Source organism: Macrotis lagotis, chromosome 1 (genome assembly GCF_037893015.1).
Source record: "Macrotis lagotis isolate mMagLag1 chromosome 1, bilby.v1.9.chrom.fasta, whole genome shotgun sequence".
NCBI lineage: Eukaryota > Metazoa > Chordata > Mammalia > Peramelemorphia > Peramelidae > Macrotis > Macrotis lagotis.
The window spans coordinates 228,276,224-228,301,605 of NC_133658.1; the positions used below are offsets into that span (position 1 = coordinate 228,276,224).

The 25,382-nt window shown below is 35.1% G+C and overlaps 1 protein-coding gene across 3 annotated transcripts in view; it reads right to left on the minus strand.

The window, feature by feature from the left end:
* C1H16orf46 (chromosome 1 C16orf46 homolog) overlaps window positions 1-25,382 on the minus strand; it is a 46,869-nt gene that overhangs the window by 16,006 nt on the left and 5,481 nt on the right. The window contains exons 1-3 of one of the 3 annotated variants that reach the window (XM_074209736.1): window positions 25,233-25,374; window positions 11,891-11,962; window positions 11,138-11,376 (exon numbers count right to left, since the gene is read on the minus strand). In XM_074209736.1, the coding sequence (XP_074065837.1) occupies window positions 11,138-11,350 (213 nt within the window). In that variant the 5' untranslated portion in view covers window positions 11,351-11,376; window positions 11,891-11,962; window positions 25,233-25,374. Of the gene's footprint in view, window positions 1-11,137; window positions 11,377-11,890; window positions 11,963-25,232; window positions 25,375-25,382 lie in introns of those variants that run through there. The other 2 variants (XM_074209735.1, XM_074209737.1) reach the window with 2 other exon arrangements.

The window sequence follows — 25,382 nt, forward strand, 5'->3', positions numbered from 1 at the left end:
TTTTTTGAGGGAAGGCTAGACCAGAGTCCCTAAAAATCTCTCAATACAGGATGCCAGTGCACAATCTTTGTTCTACTAAAATTATCTCTTTAAACAATACTGGTTTAGTGAATTCATATTAAATACTCAAGTGTTAAGTTTCAGAATAAAGAAGGGAAGCTGAAAATCTTATTCTGATATTAACTATTTTTCTAAAATTGCAGAAAAGCTTTTTTGGGGTTTTGTTTTGGAGGCAAAAAAAGAGAAGATTTTATGTATCAGGAGTTAAGGACATATAAATTCAGATTTTGGTTTGATTTAATCCAAAATTTAGTTCTGAAGGGAAAAGAGGACTACATAAATTAAGAAATGTATTAAAGTTATATGATCATCTTTTTAATTAGATAACCATATATAGGTTTATTTTCTGTGCATGACTAAGAATATACATTGTTTAATTTGAGAGGCTTTTAAATTGAAAATATATAATTTAGATTATGATATTGTGCTATTCATGAATGTTCAAATATTAAGAAATATTGCCCAGTGATTGGGAATTTAAAATTGTGCTGTAAATAAATATAATAAAGACAAACTAAATTTCTTATTTATGATTATTACTTATTGTAACTACAGTTTTTGACATTTGATTTATGAATTTCATAAGATTGTGAAGTACAAAGAAAATTTTATAATCATAAGGAAATAATTTTTAGAACCAACAGGTCATAAATCTTTATCAAGAATTTTCTGTAAGGAAATCTGATGAGCACTTAAGTTTTAGTCACTTGATTTTAGTAATTTTAGTAATTAACTTTAGTAATTTAGTAATTAACTTAATTGTCAATAAATGGTTTAGATCACTCTTTAAAGTCATTTGACTTTAAAGGCTGTTTGTAAGAGTAATTTAGTTAGATATCTTTCTTCCTGGTTTAAACCAACAGAATCTTCCTTTTGTAAACACCCTTGAGTTCAAGGAAGGTGGTATTTGGGAACTGGGTTTATTGCTTATGAATTGCTTATTCACTTAGGTGAATAAGATAATGACATTTGTAGTCATATTACATGGGATAGAAGAGATAAATTTTTCATGACCAAATGAAGAATATTTAAAAGAACTTCCCTTCATAGCCTGGAAAGAAATGCAAAATTAAAAGGCCCTCTTTCTTCTTGGTCTGCAGGTAGTGTTCTGCTCCCCTTTGATTCAAAAGGGGCAATAGAGATATGAAGTTATTATTAGTATAATGGATTGATATAAAATTTATTATAATTGTTAGTAAAATTTTGTAACAATAGTTTTGTATTTTAAAATATGGTAGTACTAATTCTGTAATGATCAGACATTTTCTGAATAATATTATCAGCCTTATATATGTTAGGGTTACTATCCTTAAATTTTTATTACTACTTATCTTCTCTTCATTTTATTTCCTACAATGATATCATCATTATATGTATTGTTTGTTTTACATTCAAGTGTTTAAGGATATTAATAGAAAAAACTTTTTAAATTTTTTTCCAAATGTTACATGTTCCTAACTTTTTGTTGTAAAATCACCTGTGCAACATGGAAAACATATGATTTTTTTCCCTGTATTATCCATTGTTATTCTTCTGATCTTCTGATTATAGGAAATTGCTAAAAAAATTTCATGGAAACGAAAATTAGCTTTCTATCTTAAGTCTGATATTGAGGTATCAAAGAAAAATGCTGGTGGACCATATCCACAGAAGCCAGAAAAACTCAAAGAAGGGGATTTCAGGTGAAAGGTTTATTTGGATGATTAGAAAGAGTGGCTGTTCATTGTGGTCTGAGGTCAGACCCTTCTGGCTCAGTTTCCCAAAAATGTGACAATTAGAAAATGTATCTCACCCGGCAAAATGAAGTTCTGGTTTGAGATATTTGGCTACCTACATGACCTCTGCCTGGAACAGACATCTAAATACATAAAAGATCATTGTCCTTTCTTTTATGTCCCTGATCTTTATGCTAAATTGCTATAAATCATGTCAGATAATCAATATTAAATCAATATTAAAATCAGATAAAGAAATTTAAGTACAGAAATGACTTACATTTATCTAAATTCTAATAACCACTTAGATTGGTGTATAGTTTGGCATCACTTTTGTAGTAGAAAGCCTCTTTGTTATGGAAGTTTATTTTGTTAAGTGGAAGAGCATCCTCCAAATGGAGGAATAACAAAAAATAATAATACCAATTGATTGTAATTGAATTTTCTGTGAATATTAATAAGACAATTGACAAATCAAATGGTAAATCATCATGATTTAAGGGATTCCAGAATTTCATTTTCTAGTAATGATAAAAGTTGACTTGTTTAAAATGTTAAGAAGTTTTAACAGAAAGAAAAATCTGTACAAATAACCTGAAGAGAAATTTCTGGAATAACATCCTAAGCCACAGAACTGCATAAAGTAGCTCCAGAAGAAATAGACCTGAATCTCTCCTTGTTGATTTGTGCTTTATATGAACTATATAATTGAAATGGGACTGTCCCTCCCTTTGAATCTCTGTAATTTGCTTCTTGACATTGTTATTGTATTACCCCACTTTATGTTCATTATGGATTTTATTTTTTGCCTGCCTATATTTCTTGGAAAAACTTAAGTCTCAAGAGATATGTTAATTTTTTCCTCTTCCAATGGTCCCATTATCTCCCTAAATCTTTATTTCATTGATTTATAAATGACATTTATATCTTCCTAGATCAAAATGGGGAAATGTCTGTCTGATACTTTTAAATTCCATACTTCTGATAAAAAATTAGTCTCTTAACTTCTAACTAATAGTTATAAATCTGAATGTTGTCCCAGTGTATTAAAAAATGTCACTCTGATAAATAAGGCCTGTCTCCTACATCTAAAATGTTGACTTGGCCTGTGTCAAATCTACCTTGAAAGCTCAGTGAAAGCACCAATAAATTCCTTTACCTGAATCAACAAACCACAAGATAAGTCATCTTAGATGAGGAGAGGGGAAATCCTATGGATATTTGTAAACATTCCCTCTCCAGTCTAAATAAGATTCCTATTAATAGGAATTTGAAGCAAATATTGTAAGATAGGAGAGGATCATATTGTAAAACTATGTCATCTATGTGGAAATCTCATTGGTTACCTGACTCAGTTTTATGATTCTTTGACCTTTCTGTAAAAAATGCCCCCCAAATTTTGTATCGGGGTTGGCATTGATAAGGATGCCATCCACCTATGGATTGTTGGTAAGATCCTAAAGAATAAAACTTCATTTATAAAACTAACTTTGTATTCCATTTTTAACCTAAGAAAATTATGGTTAACAGTCTTATAAATTATTAAAAAGGGTGGTTCAGCAGCAAGAATACTATACTAAATACTATACTTATACTGGTTTATAATCCTAACATCACTCATAAAATAATGTCCTCATTTGATTTTTCTGGCAAATTCCTCTGTGAAATTAGATTGGACCAGATAATCTTTAATTTCTAAAATTATTATTATCATATAATATTAAATTAATAATTTAAGAAGACACTGCCACAGCAACATTTTCATCACCTAACTTTCTCAACTCTTTGAAATCTGATTTGAGAGATCAGCAATCAAATAGCTCTCCTTACAATTATCAATATCTTCTTTAGTGTGAGATCCAAAATGTTTCTCACATTCCTTCTCTATTTAAGGCCTTCATTTGCTCTTAACTATTTTAAGTCTCCTAATTGTTTAATTTACTTTTTTTTCTAATCCATCCTTCATACAGCTGCCAAAGTAATCTTCCTAATTCACAGAATTGATAACCCCCACTTTAAAAAAAAATACCAACACCTTAATTGTTCCTATTGTTAACTGAATAGATCAACTCCTTTAATTGGTATTTAATGCTTTCACCAATCTTGTCCTAATCAATGTTTCTACTTTTGTTTCACACAACTACCCTCTGCACCCTCTGAACTCCAATCAAACTGGTCTACTTACTTTGCTCTCTTCTCTTTCTTCCCTCTCCCACTTCTGCTCTTAGTATTCAATGTCCCTAAATGCTTGGGGGATTTCCCTCTTCTTTACCTACAGTCATCTTTTTCCTTCCTTTGTCACCCAGACTAGATGCCATATTCTTAATGACTTCTCTAATTTCCTTATTAAAAATTATTCCTTTCCTCTGAATTTAGGCTGCTTTACATCATTTTTCCTAGGTACATCCCATGTTGTGTACATATCTCACCCTCAACTATGTTTAAGTGTTTCTAAGGGCAGATATTATGATCTTTTTCATTTCTTTATCTCTAGAACTAAGCATTTTAAATAGTAGATGGCATATATGTCTATGTATATATAATTATGTATATATATATATACATACAAATATAATGTCAAAGTTAGACATCTTTAATTCTATTTCTGATCAAAAATTATATCAGCCTCAAATTGGAGTTTGCAAATGTGAATGCTAACCTCTGCCCTCCTCAAGGTCTGAGTCTCTTTATCTGTAAATCTGAATGCAGACTGTCTATGTGCAGCCTGGTCCCCTTCTAATTGCATTTGCAAGTTTGGCTTTCACAGTTTGTGTCAGCAATTAAACAAAGACCATCCTGAGAAGGTAGGCAATTGGTCTGTTATCTCTCTAAGAGACTTAAATAAATTCTTATACTTATTGATATTTTGGAAAAGGAGAAATTTCAATGTTTTATATATCTATATTATATCTGATAACATAAAATATAAAATCAAAAAAGGTGACAGTAGTCCTGCTAACTGTAACCTTGTCAGTTCTGACATAGGTCAGACCTTATGGATAGGTTAGGGAGTCTAGAGTAATCAATGACACTTTTATGTACTTATGTATAATCAAAATTTTATGACTGTGATTTCTATAAATACTTTCCTTTCATTAAGCTCTTGAGTCTTTAATGATGTATATAGCTTTTTCAGTAAGATCCTAGAGAATAAAAATCCATGTTAACTTAATTTTTTGTTATTTCATTTTTAGCCTAAGAAAATTAAGGTTAATAATAAGGAGGGAGGAAGGGAGACAGAGAGAGAGACACACAGAGAGACAGAGACAGAGAAAGACAGAGAGACAGGGAGACACAGAGAGCAAGAGAGACACATGCCAAGAGAGAGAGAGAGAGAGAGAGAGAGAGAGAGAGAGAGAGAGAGAGAAATGAATTTCTAGGGAAGAAGTTCTTATTCTTTGGAATTTTCAAAAGAAAAACAGTCTCAAGAAGCAGCATAGGAGAGTGAATAAAATACCTGAAGATACGATACAAGAAGATCTTTGTTCAAATCCTGCCTGAGATTCTATGATATTAGGTAAGTCTAAGATATTAGGTAATTTCTTTCAGGCTCTGTTTCCTCATTTGTAAAGTGATGCAGTTAGAAGCAATAATCTCTAAGATCCCTTTCAGTCTGAATTTATTATCCTCTAAGTTAATAAAAATAAAAGTATTTATGATTGTAAATGATCTTTAAACACTCCCCTTTACTTCATTTTACAGATATGAAAATAGGCCCAGTCTGAAGAAGAGGCTTGTAACTATATACAAAGGTATGTTAATTAGCAGAGCTAGGATTTTTTTTCTGGTTTTTGCAAGGCAATGGGGTTAAGTGACTTGCAGCTAAGTAAGTATTATGTGTCTGTGGTTGGATTTGAACTCAAGTCCCCCTGACTCTAGGGCCAGTGCTCTCTCTATCCACAGCACCACCTAGCTGTCCCTGAACTCAGATCTTCTAACTCCAAATCCACTGTTCTCTTCAATAAAGCATATTTAAATTTAACATAATAATAATAATATTAATTAACAAGAGTATGCTTACCAGGAACCTGGGAGGATTAGGTTAAGTTTTTGTCCTCTAGGAGAACTGGTTCTGGTTGGTCGAAGGAAAAAATTCTATTCTGGAATAATATCTTCAGCATCCAAAGAACCACCTATCTCTTTCCTTTCCACTATTTTATTACTGAGGACACAGATGAATAAGGGGTGGAAATAGGAAAAGAACTACTTGTCTGGCTTCTTTTTACTGTCAGCACTCTAAGTTCTATACAAAACTGCTAAAGCTTTTATTTCCAATCAGATTGCAATGGAACATGTCATGGTGTGCAAGTATACTGATGATGGAAGCATCTAAGTGAACCAAGACATTGGTTGTGCCCTCATGGTGCTCACAATCCAATATGGGAGAATAGAGTAGGGGAAACCAATAACAATAATACAAAATATAAATCAGAGATGGAAAAAAGGAGACAACCCAAGTGCTAGGAAGTAGTTTCAGAACAGAAAGATCATTTCATGATTTTCCATGGTGAAGAAGAATCAGGGAAAGCAATACAGATAAGTTTTTGGATTGATTCAATTTCATCACATCTCTGTACCTAAAACAAAGATTCATCTAAGCTTCTGTTTAATGTAAATTCCCCTTATATGTTTAATGAAAAGTACTGAACTTTTTCTTATTATCCTTCCATTTTCGAACTGTGTTTATCCTCAATTCCATTTGACAATCTACACAGCTCTAACTAGGTGGCACAGTAGAAAAGAGCACTGGGTCTGTAGACAGACCTAAGTTAAAATCTACTAGCTGTGTGACCTTGGGCAAGTCACTTAACCTCTATAGAATAAGATGGAATTAATAGTAAAACTTATATCCCAGAATTGTAAGACTCAAATGTGATATTTTGTAAAGTAGCACAATGTTGGCACATAATTTTGACACATTTTATATTGATATTAACTAGAGTTCTAGGAACTAGATTTACTAATATTTGATTGTAAATGCCAACGGCTTCTTGAGAAGAAGGATATGTTGGGGGCAGCTAGGTGGCATAGTGGATAAAGCACCAGCCCTGGAGTCAGGAGTACCTGGGTTCAAATCTGGTCTCAGACACTTAATAATTACCTAGTGTGTGGCCTTGGGCAAGCCACTTAACCCCATCTGCCTTGCAAAAAAAAAAACCCTAAAAAAGAAGGACATGTTATATTTGTATTTGTATTCCCAGCATCTAGAACTGTAACTGGTATGCATTAGTTGCTTAATAAATGTTTATTGACTGCTCTCAGATTTTCAAATTCAATTAGCCTGCCTGCACATGAAAAAATATAGTTTTCAAGAATCTTAATATTAAATAAATAAGCTTATTATTAAATAAATATAAATTAATATTTTGATTAAATAAGGTCTGTCATATATAAATTACTATTTTTAAAGACTTAGAACCCAGTGTAATGTTTTCAATCAGTAAAAGATAATTTTTTTCTTTCTTTAATAGATTATGCTGGCACTTCAGAACCTTTCAAGAATCATTATGAAGTTAGCCATTACTGTAAATTCAGGATAGGAAATGTTACTCCTAGGCTCTCTTTTTTTCTCCCTCTGAATTATTTTGCTTGTTTATCAGTTTCAATGATCAACTGGATGCAGATGATTTCCATTTCTAGATACTCAGGCCTAGTCTCCTGAGCTACAATCCTACATCATCAACTGCCTTTTGGAAATCTTGAACCAAATGTTCTATAGATATCTCAAACTGATTATGTCCAAAATATTCCCCAAAACTTTATCCTCTTCCCAACTTTCCTATTACTATTAAGACTACCTCCATTCTCCTAGGCACCCAGGTTCACAAATTCAGTGTCATCCTTAATTCCATATAATCAATTAATTTCCAAATCTTATGACTTCCACCCTCAAAATATTTGCTATATATATTCCCTTCCCTTCATTCACATGATCAAAAATATTAATTCAGGTTCTTATCACCTCTTGCCTAGCCTAGAGGTGTCAAACAAGTGCTGCCCATGGACTACATACAGTCTGTGGTACAGCTGAGTGTGACCTGAATCAGAATAAAATGTGTCTGGAAAATATTTAATAAAGTAATTATATAAGAAAACATATAAGTTTACATTTTAAAACTAAATCAGTAAGCAGCTGTCAAGAATTCTTATATACAGTTTAGTGACTCTGGTTTTTTTTTTTTTAGTTTCTTTTTGCAAGGCAAGGGGGTTAAGTGGCTTGCCCAAGGCCACATAGCTAGGTAATTATTAATTGTCTGAGGCCGGATTTGAACTCAGGTCCTCCTGACTCCAAGGCCAGTGCTCTATCCACTGCACCACCTAGCTGCCCCAGTGACTCTGTTTTTAGATAAGTTTGAGACCATTGGTCTAGATTATTGCCTAATTGGTATCTCACTGTCTCAAATCTTTCCCTTCCTCAAGTCTCTTTCTGTCTCAAGTCTCTCCCTGCCTCAGACCACTCTATCTTCCACTCAGCTAACAATGGTATTTTTCTAAAGCAGTTAGTTGGCCCTCTAGTCAGGAGGACCTGAGTTCAAATCTAACCTCAGACATGTGACACTTACTAGCTTGTGACCCTGAATCACTTAAACTTCCATTGTGCAGTAGGTTAACACCTATTCCATTGGCTCCCTACTATCTCCAGAACCAAATTTAAAAGTCCACTATTTGGTACTTAATAAAGTTCTTTATATCTTAGCCCCTTCCCAGCTTTCTAGTCTTCTACCACTTTACTTTGTCCCATGTTACCTATGTTATATCAGTATTGTCCGACATACTGTTCCTTGAACACAAAACTCCAATTCTATCTGTGTCTTTGCTCTGTCTGTCCTCACATCTGAAATGCTCTATCTTCTCAATTCCTTCAACACTCTGCTCAAATTCTACCTAGTACACTTGGCAACTCAGTTACTAATATCTTCCCCTTTTACAGTCTTTCATATATTCTATATTTATCTTGTATCTATCTAGTTATTTATATAATATCTTCCTCATTTAGGATGTAAGTTTCTTGAGAATAAGGACTTCTTTGCCTTTATTTGTATACTCAGGTTTAACACAGTTTACAATATAATAAGAAGTGCTTAAGAGATCCAGAAGAACTAGTTTCAAGTTTTGGATCCAATGAACCACAGATACTGAGTTTCAGTTTCCTTATTGAAGAGTTGGCAAATGATTACTAGCGCTATCTGCCTCAAAAAAGGAGTTGTGAGGACCAAATGAAATAATGTATGTTAAATGCTTTGTGACCCTAGTGTATGAATTATTTCAGAATACATTCTGATGGGGCAGCTAGGAGGCACAGTGGATAGAGCACTGGCCCTGGAGTCAGGAAGACCTGAGTTCAAATTTGACCGCAGACACTTAATAATTACCTAGCTGTATGACCTTGGGCAAGTCACTTAATTCCATTGCCTTGCCAAAAAAAAATACATTCTGGTTATTGAAATTTATTGCTTGTTTGGATTCTGGATAAAGTGAGAATTTCATATATTATTTCTAGGGACCTGATTAACAGTCTCATGTTTTTTTTAGTAATTGCGGGTCTCTGATGTGATGGTTAGTAAGGTTAGTCAGGTTAGTAAGGAGAGTCCTTCAGAAAAACTCCCTTGAGCACTTCATAGATTTTCCATGGAACTTCTTTGAGGAAGACTGCCCCAGAGTTTTCATCCCCCTCAATTTCACATTTTTCTGGTCTACAATGAGATTTACCCACCAGAGAGTTAGGAAAGATTACCATATATTCCCCATGTATAAGATAGACACTTTTTCAAAAAAAAATTGGGATCCAAAAACTAGGAGCATCTTATACAGTGGTTGTAGATGTTTTTTACTTGCATTTCTCTATTTTTCACACTTGTCTTTGCACTCACTGTTTCACATTTGTTACCAGTATATTAGGTTAATTTTGCCACGTTCGCAGAAAAAATTTCTGTAAAGTGATAAATTCAAGTTCAAAGTGATCTAGTTTGCAAAAATGAATGGAAATTGTGCTTCTGAACTTAAGTTTGATGCTTCTCCAACTGAGAAAACAATCCAAGACTGACTATGGGAAGAAGAAACCCTCCTGAAAACTCCCCAGCAGCCATGAGAGGCAAGTCAGCCAAATGGCCCCAGTTAGAGAGGGAATTGAAGAGATGAACTGAAGAGCAAAAGGGCCATTGGAATTCCTGTGTCCACAAAGATGGTTCAGCATGAGGCAAGAAGAATTGCTGACGAAAAAGAAGTGACTGATTTCAAAGGAGGACACAAACTGGTGCTTCAGGTTCATGAAACAGAATGAACTAAGCATGTGGCCAGGCACCAGACTTGCTCAGGAAGTGCCTGTGGTCAACTCCAGACCACAGCACAGGCAGGAGAGCAGTCAGAGCCTCTCCTAAGACAGTAATTCATCATCAAACATAGATGAGGATGAGCTAATGGATGGGAGTTTTGACAGTGATAAAGAATTGTTTGAATTTTATGAAGAATAAAACTTGAGTTCAATAAATTTGTGTAATACTTTTTTTTCAAAGTTCAGTCCCCCAAATAAATGGGGAAATACGATAACTGCTAAAAACATCTTAATCAATTTTGGAGGCCTGTAGATTAAGAAGAATGGAAAATAATTATTAAGAGTTTGTTTCAATTAGGTAACAACTTAAAACTGAGTAAAATTTAATTAACAAAAAGAAGGGGTGATTCAAATGAGAGGGATCCTTGAAGAGGGACCATCAACCCCATGTCCATTATTGCCAGATACTGGATATATGCATAAGGAGAATATTTATAATGACGGTAGGGAGTGGGTGACTGGGAACTAAGAATATTTTGGGGAAATCTTCAATGAAATATATAACAATCAATTTTTAGGTAAATTAATTACTAAATGACCAAAAGTCATCAAAGAAAGGAAGAAACCATGTATTTATAAGCTATAACAAACCCAGTAACAGTGTTGCAATTAGAGTGGTGTAAAATTTTGAGCTAAATTACAAAAAAAAAAATGCAATGAATGAAGATTAGTTATTTAGATAGTTTGGTATATGTTCATGAATACAGTGCTCTGCCCCTGGAACCATTTGAAGGGTGTATTCTTTAGAATCTCTTGAATTCCAAAGCAAGGGCATGGGAATTCAAGGTTGCTGCTTAATATATCTCCCTATCTTTCACTCTGGGTTAAAACTAAAAAGCCTTAGGGAAAGAGAGAGTGGGACTAGGTTATGGATATTAAAGGAAATGATTTAGCTATTTGGGTGATATTTAATATATGTATTTTAAAGTTGTGGTAAAACATTTCAAGATCTGAGAAAGAATGTAGCAAACATTCAAAAGATATACTTTTGAGAAATATGTGATAGTTTAATATTTAAAATAGAACTCACTGCTTCCTCCCATCCGGTGCCAATAAAAAACTCCTTGGATCTCATGTTTTGTTCTTGCTCAAGTATATTGTCACTTATATCAAGAAGACAATAAACATGATTCTTTTCTCTTTTTTCATCTGTATTAGTACATTTGAGTTGACTTTCTTCTGTCTTGTAAATTTCATCACCATTTGATGAATCCATTTTATTTTTTTGACAGAAATTCATCATGGTTTCAATTTCTTAAAACATTTATCCTGCAATTTGAAAAACAGTATAAATTTAATGTTAGATATTCAAACATAGCTCCAAAATACAATGCATTTGAGCTGTAGACAAAGCACCAATTCCAGAAAGTGAATCCAATGCCAAATACTAAGCCAGAGGCTGGTATTACAAAGACAAATTCAATCTGGCTTAAAGACAGATGGCCTCTTGTCATTCTCAGCAGAAGATAATTCTAAAAGTATTGTGTACATATCATTATAGCACTTATGCTCAGTATTAGTTAGGGCAGAAAATATAGTTCAGACTAATCATTTCTTCCCTCTTTCATATCCCCATCAGTCAGCTAAATCTAAACAATAGCAAAAAATGAGCTAGAAAGACACATCAATAAATTTTCCATTTTTGGTTAAGGTACTAAGACAAATCATTGGGTAACCCTGGTTTTTAGTCTAAGCATGTGAACAAACTAGTAATTATCTTACACTTGTAGGTTTTTATTATTCCATGTATTTTAACAATAAGAAAGAAAGCATTTTGCTTTACCTTGGATGATTCAAATATGTTCAGCAGCACTTAAATCTTTCCACATGTGACAGTAATGGAGTTGAATGAAATCTGAAAAGGATATATCATGGTTACAAGAGGACTAAGAATTTGAGGCAACTTTTTCATTGCAAAATAGAAGGTGATTAAAAAAAAATTCAAGTGAGAGCCTTGGAGCATAACCTGTAGGAGTCTCCCAGATTAGGGAAAGTAGGGATACTAGGCTACCTTTGTTCTCTGGAACCTATGAACTTCACTGATAGTTTCTCAACACTAAAGAATCCAAATTACATTACTTTAGCACTAACATTAATAAAAGAGGGAGGAAAGGGTAGTGGGAATCTGAAGTTCCTAAAGGCAGGTTTAAGGATAGTACAATAGCAAGACCATTGATCTACATAAGTAATTCATAATCCTTTTGTATATTAGAACCACTTTTTAGCATGAAAAAAGTCACAGATTCCATTCCCATGACAGCAATATATTGAGAAAATAACTTTTTTAAAAGCAACTTTGAATCAGTCATACTTTCACAAATATTCATATTTTATTAATCACAATTTCTACATTCAAGAAGTTGCTACACTTAAAAATATATGAAATAGTAATAGTAATTTGCAGCATTTTATTCCTTCAATTTACAGCATATAGATTCACATATTACTTAAAATAACTCTAGGTTTTGAGTTGGAAAATAATAAACTTGGGAATCTGGAGATCTGGTTTCTAGCTCTGGCTCGACCAGGACCTTTAGCTGTGTGATGAGAAAAATCCTCCTCTAAAAGACTGTTTCTTCATTTGGAAACTGGAAATTATATTTTCACTGCCTATTCCCTAAGGTTGTTGTATGTAAAATGTTGAGTACTATAGAAATAGGAGCTATTATAATGAACGAGTTTCACCTGCCAGTACAGTCAAAGGCAAAGAAAGAAAAGGGTTTTAAAGTTTGTAAAACATTTTATAAACCTTAATGCCATTTGACTCCCATAACAACCCTGTGAGATAAGGGAACCCTGACTCCAAATCCAAATCATGCTCCCTCAGTAAGTATAATTAAAAAACAAAATAACCAATCTAGGATATTAATAAATGTGGAAAAGAGCTTTAAGTAATTATAATTACCTATCTTAGTCCTAGAGAATATACAATGAAACAGACTTCTCTTCTTGGTAGAGAAAGAATGTATTCTACATTGTTAGACATGGTCATTGTTTTTAGTTGTTTTTTTGCTTAATTAAATCAACAAGCATTTATTAAGCACCTACTTTGTATAAAACATGGTGTTAGGAGGTGGGGATACTAGAATAAATATGAAACATTTCCTGTTGTCAAAGAGTTTATGTTCTAGGCAACATGCAACATGTACAAATAAAATATATTAAAAAATAGATAAAGGGATAATGGGGAAAACAATGCTAGCCATCAGAGGGAGGAAAGGCTTTATACAGATGATGGTGCTTGAGCTAAGCCTTGATGGAAAAAAAGGTTTCTAAGAGTCAAAAATGAGGCAAAATATGTGAAGAAAGAAGATAGAATATCATATGTAAGAAAAAGAAAGAAGGCCAATTTGGCTAGACCAAAAAGTGCATGAAAGGAGGTAATATATCTGATCCTAGAGACAAAAATGAGCCACTAAAACAAGGGTAACATGGCCATAACTGGGGGGGGGGGGGTGGAATCAAGATGGCAGCATGAAGAACAGCCTTTCCTAGGAGCTCTCTCAAAAAATATTCCAAAAACCTTAAAATTATGGCTCTAACTAAATTTTCAAGAGACAGACCCACAGAAAGATCCAGTGAGGCAATTCTCCAGCCCAAGGTAACCTGGAAAATCGTTCTGTTCCACGGGGCTGGAGGGGGTAGCAGCACAGTCAGGATTATCACGCTAGAGCAAAGGAGCTCTAGGCCTCCAGGAATACCCTGCTGAGCGCTTAGGTGTCTGGGTCCCAGGGAGCACTGGCTTCCAGCAACAGAAGCAATTTCCTTTCTTGACAATCCAGGGAACACCAAGCACAACTTAGAAGATCGGCGGGGAAACCTATGTCAGAATGAGTGGGAACCAGCTTGGCCCTCAGCACAGCTGGCCATCAACATAGCTGTGGCCCTCGGTGCAGCTGAGATCCCAGGAAATGGAAGCGGGCCTGCAGAGCCACCTGGCAGTGAGGCACCTGGCAGCTGCTCCCAGAATGCTCAGCCCACAGAAGGTAAGGGGGCGGGGGGAGACTGCTGAGGTCTCTCCTCTGGCCCTGGGACAGGACCCTTGTGCTTTGTTCATAAGTCAGACCCTGGCCACCATCTGGGAGCCCCCTATTGTCATTGAGCAGGTTCCCTCCTCCAGGGCAGCTTAACTGTGTATATGCCCTTTAACCCAGATTGGTGCACAAAAAGGAGAGCAGTCAGTGCCTCTCATAAGACTTTGAGTGAACTGAGGTCCCTGGTGGGGGAGTATCCCAATAATACTCAAAAGCTCAGGAAGCACCCCAAACCAGGGACAGGATAGGGAAATGAGTAAACAGGAAAAAAAGGGACCTGGTCATAGACAATTGGAGGACCAAAACACATACTCAGAAGATGAAAAAGTTCTAGCTTTTGCATCTAAATCCTCCAAGAAATATAGAAGTTGTTCTCAGGCTATTTCAGAGCTCAAAAAAGATTTTGAAAATCAAGTAAGGATGGTAGAAGAAAAATTGGGAAGAGAAATGAGGGAGATACAGGAAAAACATGAAAACCAAGTCAATAGCTTAGTCAAGGAGATCCAAAAAAATGCTGAAGAAAATAACATGCTAAAAACTAGTTTAGGTCAAATGGAAAAAACAGTTCAAAAGGTTAATCAGGAGAAAAATACCTTAAAAAGCAGAATTGACCAGATGGAAAAGGAGATAAGAAAGCTCTCTGAGGAAAACAAATTCTTCAAATGCAGAATGGAGTTAAAGGAAGCTGATGACTTTGTGAGGAATCAAGCTTGTCACAATAAAACATGACCATACCTGTGCCTTAGGAAAATCAATTTGACAGATATGTGGAGCATAGATTGAAGAAAGAAAATAAATAAACAGAGTTCCTTAAAGGTAGCAATGATAAAACATTGTTAATTTTATCCACTGGTTTGGGATTTATACTTTAAGGCTTTTCATTCATATCTAATTCAAAGTAGTACGACAGAATACCATGTATGTAGAACAGTAAGAAGGCCAGTCTGACTGTAACCTAGACAAGAGCAGAAAGGGAAAAATAGTTTAGACTCAGGTTGCAAAGACTTTTAGATATCAAATAATTGCTTTCCTTTATTACAAAGGAAAATTAAATTTGGCCATAGGCATAAGGAAAGGATAAGTATATCCAAGAATTATTTGATATGAAAATAAGGGAATTGAACCCCCAAGTAACAAATGGTCAACAATGATAAGTAATTTTCTAAAAAAAAATTCAAGTTATCAAATATCTTATGAAAAAATACTTTAAAAATCACTAATAATTAAAAAATGTGAAAGTAATTGCTGGGGCAACTAAATGGTTCAGTGGACAGAGCAATGACCCTAGAGTCAGGAGAACTGGAGTTCAAATCTGGTTTTCGAGATTTACCAGCTATATAATGCTGGGTAAATCACTTAATCCCAATTGTCTCTCTGCTCCCCCTCCAAAAAAAAAAAACAAACTCCAATTGGCAAGGTTCCCTCTCATTCCATCAGTTGGAAAAAAATGTCAAAAAAAAAAGGAAAATGACAAATGTTGGAGTTCCTATAGGAAAATAAATATTAATAAGACCATTTGGTGGAGTTATGAATTGGTCCAATCATTCTAGAAAGCAATTTGAAATTATGCACAAAAAGTTACTTAACTGTGTATATGCCCTTTAACCCAGCAATACCATTCCTAGGTCTATAGCTTGAAGAGATCAAAGAAAGAGGGAAAGAACCCATGTGTACAAAAAACTTATGGTAGGAAGAAGCTAGAAACTAAGGGGATGGTCATCAACTAGGGCATGATTGAACAAATTATATAAATGTAAAAGAGTATGTCCATACTGTAAGAAATTATGTAATTCAGTATTGTCAAACTCAAATAGTAATGGGGCCACTGCACATTGACTTAAGTTTTAAAATGTTATCAATGTTTTATTATATTTTTATTTTGTTAAAAATTTCCCAATTACATTTTTTTTAGGTTTTTTTGCAAGGCAAATGGGGTTAAGTGGCTTGCCCAAGACCACACAGCTAAGTAATTATTAAGTGTCTGAGACCCGATTTGAACCCAGGTACTCCTGACTCCAAGGCCGGTGCTTTATCTACACCACTTAGCACCCTAAAATATGAATCATGGTTTTTATAATTTTTTTAGGTTTTTGCAAGGCAAATGGGGTTAAGTATCTTGCCCAAGGCCACACAGCTAGGTAATTATTAAGTGTCTGAGACCGTATTTGAACCCAGGTACTACTCCTGACTCCAGGGCTGGTGCTTTATCCACTGCACCACCTAGCCGCCCCTCCCAATTACATTTTAATCTAGTTCAGGCTGTGTGTTTGACACTTCTGGTGTAAATAATAATAATAATGTTTGTCCTTCATTCTCAAAGACCATGAAATCAGGGAGGTGATGCTATGACAAGCACATGAACTGGATTGGAATGAGTGGATGCTGTACTAAGTTGCCAGCCTCACTTTCTCCTCCGGAGTCATCTGGATCCAGTGGCAAGATAAGAATAAGGATGACTGGAGATCACCCTGGATGTGAGGCAATCAGGGCCCAGGGTCACACAGCTAGTTAATGTTAAGTGTTTGAGCCTGGATTCCAACTCTACTCCTTCTGATCCCAACACCAGTGCTTAATCCACTGCATCACCTAGCTCAATTTTTACTCCTCTAGAAACAATGAGTAGACTTGAATGAACTGATGCAATGTAAAATGAGCAGAAATCAGGAGAAAAATTTATATAATAACAACATTGTAAAGACAAATTTGAAAGATTGACGATCTCTGATTAATACAATGATCAAACACAATTCCAAGGACACAGTGATGGAGCATGCTTGCTTACCTCCTAACAGAAGTGAAAGATTAGGGATAAAATGAGATATATGTCTTGGATGTAGTCAATTTGGGAATTTATTTTACTTAATAATACACATGGTTTTAAGGATTTTTTTTTCTTGGGCAGGAGGGAGTAGGATGGAGAGAAAATAGATTTTTGTTCAATAAAAACATTTTAATTTTAATAATACAGGCTATTATTATTCCAATGGCCATTTGGAAGATAAGAGAAACTAAAGATAAGGAGACTGTTGCAATTTCCAAGAATGAGGAAATAAGGACCTGGCCTACAGTGGTGACAGTGAAAATAAGAAGAAAAGAGTAACTATGAAAAACATTTGCAGGATTAATCAAAAGGACTTGGGAACAATTTCAATAAAATGGATTGAGTGGTGGGAATAGGCAAATACATGTCTACACCAAGAAAATGATAGCTCTTCACTGACAGTCACTTAAAATTTGGGAATGGGGCTGTGTTTTTGGGAAGTGGAGAATAGGGGAATATAATGATTTTGACTTTAAGTGTATTAAATTCGAGGTTATAGCAAATAAGATAATATTATAGCATAACTAAAAATCATAAGATTACTACCTTGGCTAAAAATATATCAGAAGGGCCTTGCACACGACAAGCATTCAGTAGTATTACTGAATTAATAAATGAACACCTTTTGCCCTCTGAATTAAAATGGAAAAATGTGATTAGAGAACATACAACCTATATAATTTCAAGGTGGAAAAGTTCACTAGTAAGGGTCCATGGAATCTGAAGTTCCAAAGAGGGGGAGAAGCACAAGTGATTCTCAAGTCCTAATGTCACACACTCCTGGTGTAAGTCAAATACTCATTTTTGTTACATTTGTATCATATCATAGGTTGATCTCCACACAGTGTAGTGAGGGAAAAAAGCACTGGATTTTAAGGAAAGACACCTGTATTTGAAATTCAGGTCTGGGTTACTATAAGCATTTGGTTCTGAATTTCCCTGGGTCTGTTTTTCTTTTTACAAAATGAAGGGAAAATTTTGAGTTTTCTTTTGAACTCTAAAATTCTATGATTTTATTTGCAAATGTGTAAAGATGACTGTAAAATATGGCCACAGACTCCAAATACCTGATGATGAAATATACTTCTCTCCTCTTAGGAAATTGCAGAATGAGGCATAATTAGATTTGTTCAATACATCTGTTTTTTCTTAATTGTATTTCTTAGTTACAAGGAAAGGTTTTTATGGATTAGGAGTATTGGGGGGCAGCTAGGTGGCGCAGTGGATAAAGCACCAGCCCTGGAGTCAGGAGTACCTGGGTTCAAATCCGGTCTCAGACACTTAATAATGACCTAGCTGTGTGGCCTTGGGCAAGCCACTTAACCCCATGTGCCTTGGAAAAAACCTAAAAAAAAAATATAAAGCTGGATTAGGGGTATTGCTTTTGGAAAATGACAGCAATATGTAAAAGAGGATCAGTAAAAGTTTTTCTTTTTAATGTGGTAAAAGAAAATACTCTATATTGACTTCTAATTATTTGTTCCTTCTCTGTTTCTATCTCTAAATGCTTGCTATTTAAATACACTGTTTAATAGATTTCATTTTGAGAATCATCTCATCACCTGTTAATTACAATTTACTTAAGTGCAGAAAGAATATTCAAACAACAATGCATTCTGTACACTCCTCCAACATCTCCATACCTTGATGACTATTCTCTTCCCATTATCCTTATTTTAATTCTTCTTTATATCTTATCTTCTATCATTAGAATGTAAGTTCTTTGAGGACAGGGGCTGTCTTGCTTCTATTTGTATCTCTTGTGTTTAGCTTATGCAGTACAGGTATTGGCACATCATAAGCATTCAATGCATTTTGTGTGTGTGTGTGTGTGTATTGATTTGGCAACATGGTAAGCATTTAATGAGCTCTCTCCCTCTCTATGAAAAACACACACACACACACAAATACACATGTGCATGTCAGAGAGGTGGCATTCCAGGGTAAGGAGGGGTTGCAAGTCTACTAAATGGGGTTAGGGTATGGGAGGCAACTTTAGAAGCAAACAGTAGTTATGTGGCTTAAACAACAAGAGCAAAATAGGGTCTTAGTTTCAACTACTAGCACAGCCTGAAGCTTGTAGTTGAATAATCAGGAAAGAAATCCTAGACCTACAGTTCTGTCATTCTGAAACAAGGAGAGCTTTCAAGCTAGCTGATAGTGGTCATGTCTGACATCAATCTACTGAAACTCTAAACATACATGCCCACAGACCTACTGCTTGAACTCAAACCCATGTCAGGTACTCGCAGAGCTCAGACCAAGGAAGCAGTGATCAGACTTTGCCCTGAATCAGACTGTTTTGGGAACACTGAAAGCTCACAGGTCCTCAGCCTTAACTGTCCCTGAAATCCTGGAATGATACAGCACTCAATACTCTTAAGAAAGCAATGGTAGGACCAGTTCAGACATTAGCTCTAGAAATATATAAACATTGACCCTAGCATTCTCTGAAGTCAGGAAGAAGTTGGAAGAATAAGCAACCAAACAAAAAAATTCCCAACATAAAACACTATTGTGTAGACAAGATCACTCTAGACACAAAGTCAAAAAAAGAAAAGCTCCAAAATATTTACAAATAAAACCAAAAAGAAAAACATAGCTTGGACACAAATTCAATTAGAATTACCAAGAACAAGATTTTAAAAGAGAGAAAGAAATGTTTTCATAAGGAAAATAATAGTGCTGGGGGGGGGGGGCGGAACAGAAAAGAAAAAGGAAGAAAGAAATAAAACAGGAATAAATAGCTTGGCATAAGAAGCAGAAAACCCTACCAAAGCAACAAATTCCCTGAAAATTAGAGTTAAACCAAATGGAAACAAATAACTTCATGGGACGACAGAAGAGTCAAGACTGAAAGAGAAAGAAAAAGTAAGTTATCTCTTAGCAAAAACAACTGACCTGTCAGATCAAGGAGAGAAAAATTTAAGAACCACTGGACTAATTGAAAGCCATGACCAAAAATAAATAAAAATCTAGACTTCATAGTTTTTTTTGGTAAAAAAAACATTGTATTTTTTTAGGTTGCAAATGGGGTTAAGTGGCTTGCCCAAGGACACACAGCTAGGTAATTATTAAGTGTCTGAGGCTGGATTTGAACTCAGGTACTCCTGACTCCAGAGCCAGTGCTCTATCCACTGTGCCACCTAGCCGCCCTCAACATTCATTTTTAATAATATTTTTATAATAATTTGAATTTGAAAAGGGAGCAGCTAGATAGCACAATGGATAGACCCTGGAATCAAGAGGATCTGAGTTCAAATTTGACCTCAGACATTTGACACTTACTATGTGATCCTGGACAAGTCACTTAATCCAAACTGCCTCAAAGAAAAGAAAAAAAAAGAAATGATGAAGGGAATTTTTTTTTTTTAAAGCTACCCCGGAAGGCCTGTATGAACTGATGGCTGAATGAAGTGAGAAGAATGAAGAGAACAAAATATAAAAAGGAAAAAAAAATATCATATAGTCAAATACCTTTTAAAAGACTTTAAAAATTCTGGCTGTAATGATTAACAACAATTCCACAGGACTAATCAATGAAATATGTTATTCACCTCCTACTAAACACTTTTTTCTTCTGGACATATATTTGTATTGTTTTTCTTTATCACCTTGAAAGGAGAGAATGGAAAGAAGGAAGAGCAGTTTCTTGCTATTAAACAGAAATAGTCATAGGTAGTTTTTCAATTAAGAAAACAAAAGTATATATTGTCATATGAAAAATTGCTCTAAATCATTACTGATTAGATAGGTTAAAATGTTGGAGAAGATGTGGAACATTAAATACACTGTTGGTGGAACTATGAATTCAGCTAACCATTTTGATGAGCAATCTGGAATTATTCCCACAGATTAAAAAGTACATATACTATTTGACCCAGCAATACCAATATGGGATTTGTTTCCCAAGGTGATCAGAAGTACCTCTATGTTCTAAAAGATTTAGAGCATCACTCTTTGTGGTGGCAAAGAACTGGAAATTGAGGGAATATACATTAACTGAAGAATGGCTAAACAAGTTGTAGTATATGATTGTGATGGAATACTACTATGCTATAAGAAATGATGAGCTGGTTGATTTTAACATTTTTTTTTTTTGCAAGGCAATGGGGTTAAGTGGCTTGCCCAAGGCCACACAGCTAGGTAATTATTAAATGTCTGAGGCCGGATTTGAACTCAGGTACTCCTGACTCCAGGGCTGGTGCTTTTTCACTGTGCCACCTAGCCGCCCCTGGTTGATTTTAGAAAAACAGGGAAAGATTTATATGAAATAATGAAAAGTAAAGTGAGTAGAACCAAGAGGACACTGTATATGTTAATAGTTTTATTGTTTGAAGGATAATTATGAGCAACAAATGTTATTCTGAGAACTAGACATACCTGAAGGAAGTAAGTTGTTCTCATCAAGGATGAGTTCCAGCATCAATCAGTTATGGGGAAAGGTAAGGTATAAGGAGATTTCTTTCCCTACCCAACTGGGTCTCCCCAGCAACAATAGCATCACCTTATAGGAATATTAATACAGAGGGCTCTAGTGAAAAAACAGATTTAACCTTTTCCTTTGTTACTCTGACTGGGTATTTGCACAGGAAAGTATGCTTTTTCTGTTTTTTGGTTTGGACCTATGATTGCACTGACATGAAAAACTCTTGGTAATTCTTTTGTAATTTAAGAGTTTGTAAAGAGTTATCCAAGGAACTTAGGGCAGCTAGGTGGCATGGTGGATAAAGCACCGGCCTTGGATCCGGTCTCAGACATTTAATAATTACCTAGCTGTGTGGCCTTGGGCAAGCCACTTAACCCCATTTGCCTTGCAAAAAAAAAAAAACCTAAAAAAACCCTAAAAACCTAAAAAGAGTTATCCAAGGAACTAATATGTTGAGTTACATGGCTAGTATGTGTTGGAGACAGAACTTGAATACAGATTTTCTATACTCCAAACTATCTACTAGGCCTCTCATAAGATGATTATTGTCTACTTTTATCATTTTATCTATTCAAATGTAAAATAAGGGAATATATACACAATTTAAAATTATCTATAAATATATAATATTTTATTATTATTCATATATTGCTTCATTATTCTATTATTTCACTGTTTATCATCTGTATATAACCCTCTTTTAGACCTTTGTTACCTTCAAATAGAAGAACATAGAGTGTGATTTCAATATTAGGACACTCCTTCTATCAATGTAGGTTGGTATCTTCTCTACAATTTTATAGTCCTAAAGAGTTGCCTAGGACATTGAAAATTTAGATGACTTCTGAGAGATGAGACCTAAATTCAGAATTTCCTGCCTCTGAGGTTAGCTTTCTCATGATATGCTACTTCTTGTTTGAAATTCTACTTACCTTAAAACATTCTCTGAGCCTGATAGCGATGATGCATATCACTGAAATCCACTGCCTAAGCAGATACTATACTTTTAGTGGTGAAGCAGGATTAACTGGAAATTAAACTAATCCAAACTAAAAGGAGCTATGCTTAGTATTCAATCTTCCTTATATTCATAAAAATAGAACTGCTTTTAATATGCTAACTTCTACAATGCATCAAAACAAGACAGTAACAGGTACCACAAATTAGAAAGGGTTAATAATGGGAAGGGTTTGGAATGAAGCAAGTTCATCAAAATTGAAACTCTTCCAAGGTAAAAATCCCTTTTCACACTTTGAGTTTGTTTCCCATGTATTAAGCAAAACCTTTAATATTGTCTTTTATAGTTTCAGTATCCTAAAATTCTAACATTTCATCACTGAATGGGCATTGTCTCAGACAAAAGCTTTAGCTTAAAAAGATCAAAATCTCCCACTACATCCTGAACTATTTCCAGTCATCTTGACTTATGTCTTGCCACTGGACTCTGATGACTCTGGAGGAGACAATGAGGCTTGTGCAGCTCTGCCTTGCTTAAATCCAATTTATTCACAAATGAAGACTTTATCTTGGTGATGTTGTTGGTCCTCTTCTAGAATGAAGACCATGACCATGACTACCACCACCACTACCACCACTAAAATACTAGAATTTTATGAAATTTCAAAAGGAAAGGAAGCTGTGGCATTAAAAAAGGATGATGGGAAATTAACCTGGAAAGGTTGGCTGGAACTTCATTGGTAGAGGGAGTGTCCTAATATTGAAATCACTGAATACTGAATATTGAATACTGAAATACAGACTGTATTCTATTGTAAGATAACAAAGCTCTAAAAGAGGGTTACACACAGAGGAACAGAAAGAAGATACACAGTGAAATACTAGAATAATGAAGCAATATATTAATAATGAAATAATATTACATCACTGGACAACAATGAAGTCAAAGGTTTTATGCTAAAAACAATTCATGAGCAAGTGGGAAATTAATATGATCATCATTGTGATTCAAAATGTTTATTTTGACAATTATGTGGAGGACAGAGATAGAAGAAACTGAAATCCAGAAGATCAATTAGTATAGCAGTCCAGGTCAGAGGTCTGTATTGATTTGTTGACCATGTGACAAGAAAATAGATATGAGTTGCTTTGAATGTATGCTCAACAAAAATTGGCAATTGGTTGAATGGAGGGAGGGGTAAAAAAGAAAAGAGTTGAAGATGACTGAGGTTACAAATCTAGCTGGGAAAATGGTGGTGACCTCAATAGAAACAAGAAAGTTTAAAAGAGGTTTGAGTTTTAAGAGGAAACTCCATGAGTTCTGTTTTTTGATAAGCTGAATTTAAGATATCTTGGGACAACTAGGTGGAATTATCTAGCAAACAGTTGGCAATATGTGACGGAATTCAATAATAGTATGATTTGAGTAAAACTACCAGGAAAAAGATTATTCAAGCAGCTGTGTTTAGAATGAATTATAGGGAGAAAAGGGATTGGGTTTTTTTTTTTAAGATTTTGCAAGGTAAATGGGGTTAAGTGGCTTGCCCAAGGCCACACAGCTAGGTAATTACTAAGTGTCTGAGACCAGATTTGAACCCAGGTACTCCAGACTCAAGGGCCGGTGCTTTATCCACTGCACCACCTAGCCACCCCAAGAAAAGCAATTGTTTACAAGTAAGATAAACCAGCACCAAACATTGATTAAGCACCTCCTATGTGACAGACATTAGGCTATGCTCAGGAGATAGATACAAAGAAAGGCAAAAGATGGTCTCTAGTTTCCAGGAAGTCTAGTGGAGGAGACAATATGCAAATTATGTCGTTTATATCTTCATCTAAAATCCTTTTGAAAAGTACAGGTGAAGGAGAAGGTAAAGGTCAGGGGAAATGAACACATTAACCAATAAAACCCTTCTGGCTGTTATCAATCCATCTAACTGTTCTATTAGCTGGTCCACTACATTTTTTTCCCTCCTATACTTTAGGTTATCTTCCTGTAGAATCCTTAGAATCTAAGAAAACTTGGAAAGATTGTTTGCCAGGAAACTGAATTAGGGTAACAAATGATATGCAGTGATCAACATTTATATAGTCTGTGATACTAAGTGTGCAAAATGCATTATAGGTTTGTATACATATATATATATATATACACATACATATCTATATATATGTGTGTGTATGTATAGTCTTGATATTATAAGACATGACAATTTATAAACTGATAGATGAATCCAAATCATGAATGATGATATACCATTATCTCAACTCAATATCTCTATGTACTGAGTATTTATATATGTATATATATATATATATATATACATATATATATATTACACACTTTTTGTATATATGTTGCTTTCTATTAAGACTGTTTGATCTCCATACTTTTGTGCTTATTTTCCTGGCACTGCAATGCAATACTAAACTTGAAGTCAGGAAGGTCTGGGTTACAATCTTGCCTCAGACATAATGTTGGTATATGATGTTGCTCTCTATTAAGACTGTTTGATCTCCGTAGTTTTATGCTTATTTTCCTGACCTCAAAGACACAAAGCTAAAAACCCTGAATTCAAGATGACCTGGGTTACAATCTTGCCTCGGCCCAACTAGGTGGTCACGAAACTTATGCCCATCTATCCAGGTGGCCCTGAGGGTCACATAAAATACTATAGGTAAAGCGCTTCTGTGCACTTTCTTGTGCCATAGAAAGGCCAGTTGTGGCACACTGTAGCTCCTTGTGAGAGGGGACCTAGCATACTTCTTTGGTATCCCGCAGTAAACCACAGAGTAGAGGCCCCCAGTTTCTTGGCACCAGATCACCTAAATCTATAACCCTGGCATCCTAGGTGCAGCTGCTGACCCAGTGACCCGCATTCACCTGTGCGACTCTGGACAAGTTACTTAACCTGAGTCTCAGCTTCCTCGTCTGTAAATGAGGGAGGGGTTGCCAAGGTCGCTTCCGGCTCCGAATAGAGGAGTGCAGAGCCCACAACACGCAAACCGCCTGCCCTCTCCCCGAGAACCGCCG